Source organism: Camarhynchus parvulus, unplaced genomic scaffold (assembly GCF_901933205.1).
Source record: "Camarhynchus parvulus unplaced genomic scaffold, STF_HiC, whole genome shotgun sequence".
NCBI classification, from domain to species: domain Eukaryota; kingdom Metazoa; phylum Chordata; class Aves; order Passeriformes; family Thraupidae; genus Camarhynchus; species Camarhynchus parvulus.
Genome location: NW_022148616.1, coordinates 1587 through 9921, shown reverse-complemented (window position 1 = coordinate 9921; position 8335 = coordinate 1587). Strand labels below are relative to the sequence as shown.

The following is an 8335-nucleotide window of genomic DNA, read 5'->3' as shown; positions in this document are numbered from 1 at the left end:
GTCCCCAGCCCTTGGGCCCCAGGGGCTGATGGCATTTGTGCTCCCTCAGGTTCATGTCCCCACAGCAACAGCATGGGGGTGCTCCCCCTGCTGTGTGCAATGCAAACAGGGGCTGCTGAGCCAGTGCTGCCGTGTCTGTGCCTGCAAGGATGGGGCACCTGTGTGAGCTGGGGGAGGCCAGGGCTGCAGAGGGGGATGTTGTTGGCAGCTCCATCAGGACGCTCTGGGATGCTGCCCTGGGCTGTGCAGCGCACTGGGGATGGATCAGCCCCTGCTCTGCTGCTCCTTCCCGTCTGCCCCAGGGCCCTTGCAGAGCCCCAGCCATGCTGTTTGCCCCCAGCCTGCCCACGGCCAGCCTGGGGCTGCTCACGGGGGTTTCTGTGCTGAGCATTGGCCTGGCCGTGTTCTTGAGAGAGCCTGGGCAAGGAGCCTGGAGCCCCCAGGGCCTGGCCTGAGGCGTCAGCGCTGCCCCAGCAGTGCCCATGGCCTGTCCCTGCTGCAGCCCCGGCACTGCCACCCCCAGGGCTGTGCCCGGCCCCGAGAGCACTCAGGCCCTGCAGCAACACCAGGGCCACCAGGGCAGCAGGGCAGCGGGGCCACGGCAGCAGCAGCACTGGCAACACCAAGTGCTGCTGCTGCTGGGCACAGCTGCTGGGCCAGCCCCTGATCTGCCCCAGCTCTGCACACAGACATTGCTGCTGCAGCTCCAGAGAAGGCAACAAAAAGGGCATCTCTGCAGAAAACTCTGCTGGAACATCCTTTAGTTCATTTAAAACCACCAAGAAAACAGCCCTCATGGACACAGTCTGTGGGCACAGGGAAGGTGGAGAGAAACAAAATGAGAAATGGCACAAACAATGGCTTTTCTTTGAGGACTGTATTAAAAAATAAAAACAAAGGGAAAACTTCCAAAATGAAACCAACAAGAAGTATCAAAGATGACTTTTATTACAAGTGTGTTTGAGAAAATGGCCAGCAGTTTAATGTTTCTGAAACCATCCAGTCATCAGTCTCCACACTGCAGCCTTGAGCTCCTGGTTCCTCAGGCTGTAGATGAGGGGGTTCAGGGCTGGAGGCACCACCGAGTACAGAACTGACAGGGCCAGATCCAGGGATGGGGAGGACATGGAGGGGGGCTTCAGGTAGGCAAATGTACCAGTGCTGACAAACAAAGAGACCACAGCCAGGTGAGGGAGGCAGGTGGAAAAGGCTTTGTGCCGTCCCTGCTCAGAGGGGATCCTCAGCACAGCCCTGAAGATCTGCACATAGGAGAAAACAATGAACACAAAACAACCAAATAGCAAACAGGAACTTACAGCAAGAAGTCCCAGTTCCCTGAGGTAGGATTTGGAGCAGGAGAGCTTGAGGATCTGTGGGATTTCACAGAAGAACTGGCCCAGGGCATTGCCATGGCACAGGGGCAGGGAAAATGTATTGGCCGTGTGCATGAGAGCATTGAGAAAGGCACTGGCCCAGGCAGCTGCTGCCATGTGGGCACAAGCTCTGCTGCCCAGGAGGGTCCCGTAGTGCAGGGGTTTGCAGATGGACACGTGCTGTGCCTGCAAGGATGGGGCACCTGTGTGAGCTGGGGAGAGGCCAGGGCTGCAGAGGGGGATGTTGTTGGCAGCTCCATCAGGGGCGCTCTGGGACGCTGCCCTGGGCTGTGCAGCGCACTGGGGATGGATCAGCCCCTGCTCTGCTGCTCCTTCCCGTCTGCCCCAGGGCCCTTGCAGAGCCCCAGCCATGCTGTTTGCCCCCAGCCTGCCCACGGCCAGCCTGGGGCTGCTCACGGGGGTTTCTGTGCTGAGCATTGGCCTGGCCGTGTTCTTGAGAGAGCCTGGGCAAGGAGCCTGGAGCCCCCAGGGCCTGGCCTGAGGCGTCAGCGCTGCCCCAGCAGTGCCCATGGCCTGTCCCTGCTGCAGCCCCGGCACTGCCACCCCCAGGGCTGTGCCCGGCCCCGAGAGCACTCAGGCCCTGCAGCAACACCAGGGCCACCAGGGCAGCGGGGCAGGGCCACGGCAGCAGCACTGGCAACACCAAGTGCTGCTGCTGCTGGGCACAGCTGCTGGGCCAGCCCTGATCTGCCCCAGCTCTGCACACAGACATTGCTGCTGCAGCTCCAGAGAAGGCAACAAAAGGGCATCTCTGCAGAAAACTCTGCTGGAACATCCTTTAGTTCATTTACAACCACCAAGAAAATAGCTCCTCATGGACACAGTCTGTGGGCACAGAGAAGGTGGAGAGAAACAAAGTGAGAACTGGCGTAAAGAATGGCTTTTCTTTGAGGACTGTATTAAAAAATAAAGCAAAGGGGAAAACTTCCAAAATGAAACCAACAAGAGGTATCAAAGATGAATTTTATTACAAGTGATTTGCAGAAATTGGCCAGCAGTTTAATGTTTCTGAAAGCATCCAGTCATCAGTCTCCTCACAGCAGCCATGAGCTCCTGGTTCCTCAGGCTGTAGATGAGGGGGTTCAGGGCTGGAGGCACCACCGAGTACAGAACTGACAGGGCCAGATCCAGGGATGGGGAGGACATGGAGGGGGGCTTCAGGTAGGCAAATGTACCAGTGCTGACAAACAAAGAGACCACAGCCAGGTGAGGGAGGCAGGTGGAAAAGGCTTTGTGCCGTCCCTGCTCAGAGGGGATCCTCAGCACAGCCCTGAAGATCTGCACATAGGAGAAAACAATGAACACAAAACAACCAAATAGCAAACAGGAACTTACAGCAAGAAGTCCCAGTTCCCTGAGGTAGGATTTGGAGCAGGAGAGCTTGAGGATCTGGGGTATTTCACAGAAGAACTGGCCCAGGGCATTGCCATGGCAAAGGGGCAGGGAAAATGTATTGGCCGTGTGCATGAGAGCATTGAGAAAGGCACTGGCCCAGGCAGCTGCTGCCATGTGGGCACAAGCTCTGCTGCCCAGGAGGGTCCCGTAGTGCAGGGGTTTGCAGATGGACACGTAGCGGTCGTAGCACATGATGGTCAGCAGATAAAACTCTGCTCCAATGAAGAACATAAAGAAAAATAGCTGAGTAGCACATCCAGTGTAGGAGATGTTCCTGGTGTCCCAGAGGGAATTGTGCATGGCTTTGGGCACAGTGGTGCAGATGGAGCCCAGGTCGCTGAGGGCCAGGTTGAGCAGGAAGAAGAACATGGGCGTGTGCAGGTGGTGGCCGCAGGTTACGGCGCTGATGATGAGGCCGTTGCCCAGGAGGGCAGCCAGGGAGATGCCCAGCAAGAGGCAGAAGTGCAGGAGCTGCAGCTGCCGCGTGTCTGCCAATGCCAGCAGGAGGAAGTGCTTGATGGAGCTGCTGTTGGACATTTGCTGTCTCAGGCGTTGGGGAGCTGTTCATGGAGAAAAGTCAGTGACAGATTAAGAGAAACTTCTTCCAGCAAAATCAAAGCCTTTTCCCACAGATTCTTCTCCTGTAACCCTCTGATACCCTTTTGATTTCCTAGCAGATTTTCCTTCAGCTCCAAGTGGAGAGCCCTGGCTGATGCTGGCTAAGTGGGACTTCAGGTTCAGAGCAACTAAAGCCTTTGGTTTTTATCATTCCGCTTTGCTGTGCAGATGTGGGAGATGGACAGGAACCTGTGCTTGTGTTCCACTTTGAGACCCTGTTAACACAGAAGGCCCGGTCAGCATGTGCACCCCCACTGCCAGAAACCAGGAATGGTAAAGTCTGTTTAAATATTCTAGAGTTTTACAGCTCCTCTTCCCCCTTTCCTGCTGACTTTATTTGGATATCAGAAACTCTTAGCATTTCTGCTGCCCTCAGGGAGAAGAGAGTGAGTTCTCTGAGGTAAGATGGTGAGTGGAGAGTGAGGGCAGGATGTCTGTCTCCCTGTCCTGTTCCAGGATTCTCTGGGCTTTCTCCATTCTCAGACAGAGGATAAACACCCTCCCATGTTTCCTTTAAAAACCAATCCCAACACTGCTGAGAGCAGATGGATCCCCCATAGTCCACCAAATGTCCATCCCCTTCTCAAGGTCTCAGCCCCACATTTGTACCCAGGGACACACAAGGCTCATTTCACCAACGCAACAGCATTTTCCCATTCTAGAACTTCTCTGCCTCACCCTGGGGCTTTCAGAAAACACAGAGATGCTACAGGTCAGGTTTGCATCCTGGAGGAAAGCTCAAATCTAGGAAGAAAATCTCAGAGGGAATTCCAAGCGTCCTTATGATGGCATTGGATTGAGGGAGATGCAGCTCCTTCCCTGGCTGCACTGACAGCATTGCCCAGAGCCGGGCACTGGGGACAGCGTCACCCTGAGCCAGCTGTGCCCCCTGCCAGAGCCCCCAGGGCCGGGCAGCTGCTCCCAGCCCTGTGCTCTGCAGAGGGAACTGGGCCCGGGGCTGCAGAGCTGCCCCACGGCTCTGCTGCAGCTCTGCCTGCACAGGAGGGGCTGCACGCCTTGGAGCCCCGGCCCTGAGGGCAGAGGCTTGGCTGGGGCACAGGAGGGAGGGGGCTTGTTCAGAGGGAGGGGCTGCACTGCAGGGGATCCTGTGGGCATCTTTGAACTCTCTCTGCCACAGCATTGCTGGGTTTTGCTTTCTCTCATTGCCTGATCTTCTCTCTGCTTCCTGGAGATTTCCCTCCTGCAGGTGTTTCCCTGTGCCTGATCTCTCCCTGCCAGCACTCACAGACCCCAAATCTCTGTGCACTCTCCTTGGCCCGACAGAACCCTGCCTGTTTGCAGGGCACTGGCTGGGGGCAGGTTCTGTTTGCAGCTTGGAGAAAGGACAGCTCAGCCTGAGCCTGATGGCTCCAGCAAAGGTGATGCTGCTGCTGTCCACGGGCAGTGTGGCTGAAAGCATATTAGGGATCTCCTGTGCACGTATTGATCACTAAAAGTAACATTTTAGATGTCTCAGGCACTAGACAAAATACATAATTTAAAATTCATAATAAACTTTAGTATTTATCCCCCCTCCATGTCATTCTCCAATAGTAGGAAACTGAATACAAAGTCTTAGGAAATTTCCCCATTTCAATCACAATCCTTGTCTTGGAAATATTCTATGACTGATCAGAACCCCTCAGCATGTCAGAGCTTCATGAGCATTTCACCTGCCCTGCCCCAGATACACTCAGAGTTGTACTCACAGGCTCTGTAGGCATTGGGATGTTCCAGCTGTAGGAGATGGCTCCAGGAGCTGCAGCTGCATTGTCCTGCAGCCAGAGGTTCCTGTGCCAAGGGCTGGCAGTGATTGTGCCCCAGGCACTTCTCAGCCCCTTCCCAGCCCTGACTGATTGAAGCTCTCTGTGCCTCTGTGCTGTGCCCGGGCTGGCTGCAGGCAGTGCCCCAGCCCTGCTGGGCTGGCAGAAGAGCTGCTCATCAAGAGAAATGTGCTTTTGAAGCTCTTCTTGGTTACCAGGAGCTGCCTCTGTGCCAGGAGCCCAGCCCAGCTCAGCAGCACAGACACAGCACAAGGACTTTAATGAGCCTCTGGGGCTTTGTGCTCAGGCCCTGAACATCAGTCCCTGAGAGGGAGCTGAAGAAACCTCTCCAGAACTCCAAGGCAGAATCCAACTCCAAAGTTTCTTGGACTTTTAATGGGTCCCAGTGAGGGACACGACTGAGAAAGTGTCCCCAGGCCCCAGGCAGAGCAGAGAACTGCAGGCAGTGCTGACAGGTGGGGACAAAGAGAAGCCAAGTCTTGGTGCCCTGGGGCACAGCAGGGTCTGTGCCACCAAGGGCTGGCAGGAGACACCTTGTCCTGAGGCCCTGGGGCCTCCTGGCACAGCCCCAGCCAGGCTGGGCACTGTCAGCCCCTTGTCCTGCCCTCAGCATCCCCCCCTAGCCCACATCCCAGTGGCCTCAAGGATCTGCTGGAAGGAGTCCCTGGGGAGCCTTGCTCAGCAATGGCCCTGGGGGCTCCTTCATGCTCCCTGCAGGGACTGCAGGCTTTTCAAAGGACTTTGGCTTTGGCTTTTGCCTTGGAGTCTCTGAGAGGTTTGTGCAATCATGGCCTCCAATTATCTGCTGTAATTAGTCCCTGGAGAGGCTTTGTCAGTAACAACACTCAGTGGGGCTCATTAATGCTTCCAGGTACTTCAGTTATTTTAAGGTACTTGGTGTTTCCCTTTTGATACAGACTCAGTGAGAGGTTTGTGCAATCATGGCCCCAATTATCTGCTTTAACGAGTCCCTTGAGGGCTTTGTACTGACACTCAGTGGGGCTCATTAATGCTTTGAGATACTCAAGGTTTTTAAGGTACTTTGGATGTTCCTTTCCACTCTGAATCTCTGAGAGGTTTTTTGTGCAATCCTGGCCACCAATTCTCTCCTCCAAGGAGTCCATGAGGAGCCTGTGTTGGGGATGGACCTCATTGGGACCCATTCATGCTTTGAGACACTTTGGGGTTTTTTTATGACTTTGAATCTGGGAAAAGTTTGTGCAATCTCCTCTCAGGCCCTGAGGTTCAAGGGCTCAGCTCCAAATGCACCACGGGGCTCATTAGGATCAGGCAAGTCCTGACATACCATGGCTCTGCCTTGATTTCCCTCTGGTCTTGTCCTGTTCATCATGAAGGTTTTCTTTTACAGTTATGGAGAAATATTTCAAAAAGCTTCTAAGAAATATATTATCCTATTTTAAAGAGTGTATTTTACTACTGTTCTCTTCAGAGAAGAGCTGATTGCAGCATTCTGTGATTGATATTGATGTAGGGCTGCTCCTAAGGAGGTCTGGCCAGCTCAGAGAAGTTGTGCCTTGGAGCTGACCCAGTGTGGACAACCTTGCCCCACATTCCCCAACCCCATGTGAGAAATGAGCCATTTCTCAGCCTTTTGGCTCAGGGTACTCCTTACTGAGTTTGGGATATAACTTCTATTTTTCCCCAAAGGTTAATTTTTTGCTTTCTGCTATGAGTAGGGCAGTCACTGCCACAGCCTGAATGCAGGTTGGCCACCCCTAGCTGACAGGGTCTAGCAGTTTTGATAAATAGGCCACTGGTTTCCTGGATCCTCCCCAGTCCTGGGCTCACACTCCATGTGCTACCCCTTTTTCTATATCCACAAACAGATAGAAGGGTTTGTCTAAGGCAGGAAGACTCAGTGCTGGTGCACTGACTAAATTTTGCTTTAAAGCTTCAAACTTTTGTTCATCATCTTTTTCCCACCTAATCTCTTCTTCAACTAACTTTTCATACAAGAACTGGATGGCCTGTGGGTATCCTTCAATCCACAGCCTACAATATCCCAACAGGCCTAAAGACCTTCTGACTTCCCTTTTGGGTTTTGGCCGTGGGAGTGAGGCTCTCCCCGTAGTTCTCTCAGGGTTCAGCCGCCACCTCCCTTTTCACATGTCCTAGGTATTTTACTTCCCTCTCTACAAATTGGAGTTTCCCTTTTGATACCCAAAGTTCTTGGTCCCCCAGGAAATTAAAAAACACTATGGTGGATTCCCAAACTTCTTTTTCTTTCTGTCCTGAGAAAAGCAAATAATTTGCATATTGGATGAGCTTTATCTCAGGTTTAATGGAGAAGAGATGTAGTACTTCTCCTAGGGCTTGACCGAAGAGGTCTTGGGATTCAGAAAACCCTTGGGGTAACCCAGTCCACAAAATCTATTGCTTCCTCCCGGAATCGGGGTCCTCCCATTCAAAGGCAAATATATCCCACTTTCCTCTGCCAGTGGAAAAAAAAAATCTTTTAGGTCTATCATACTGAACCACTGGTGTGCTGGGGGATATTACTCAGTAGTGTAGAGGGGTTAGGCACTACTGGGCATCCATTCACAGCTCTTTTGTTTACTTCTCTCAAATCTTGGACAAGCCTGTAAGTCCCATCTGACTTCTTTACTGCTAATATGGGTGTGTTATGGGGGGACATACATGGTTCTAAGGTCCTGTCCTCAAGTAGGTCCTGGATCAGTGGCTGCAGTCCTCATCTCCCTTCCAAGGAGAGTGGATGTTGCCACAGTTGAACTGGATGGTTCTCATTAACTATTTTTATTACTACAGGTTTCATGTTCAATTTACCTAATTTTTGGTTTTGCCCACACCACCTCATGAATTTTGTCCTCATCTTCTTCCCTTATTTGGAGAAGCTTAACTACCATTTTCCCTTCCTCTAGGAGGACTCCAGTGTCAAACTGCACCTGTAAATCCTGTTCTAATAAATTTCACCCTGCTTCTGGAACTAATAGAACATCCCCAATTCCTATTTTATTTGTTCCTTCAAACTTTATTTGCTTTATTAATGAGGCTTTGAACCCTTCCCCTTTAGCACCTACTACTTGCACAGTATCTTGACCCTTTTTGCACCCCTTTGGGATTCTACAAACACAAGTTCCTTCAGCCCCTGTGCCTACCAAGAAT

General features: G+C 52.7%; 1 protein-coding gene across 1 annotated transcript; it reads right to left on the bottom strand.

Moving 5' to 3' along the window:
• Positions 1-1007: 1007 nt before the first annotated feature.
• On the bottom strand, positions 1008-3326 carry LOC115916971 (olfactory receptor 14A16-like; the record flags this gene model as incomplete). Its single annotated transcript, XM_030970708.1, has 2 exons — positions 2409-3326; positions 1008-1550 (listed from the first exon to the last, which is right to left on the bottom strand). Coding segments are annotated over exons 1-2 (1461 nt in total), but the record flags the coding sequence as incomplete, so codon positions are not given.
• Between the last annotated feature and the right edge of the window lie 5009 nt (positions 3327-8335).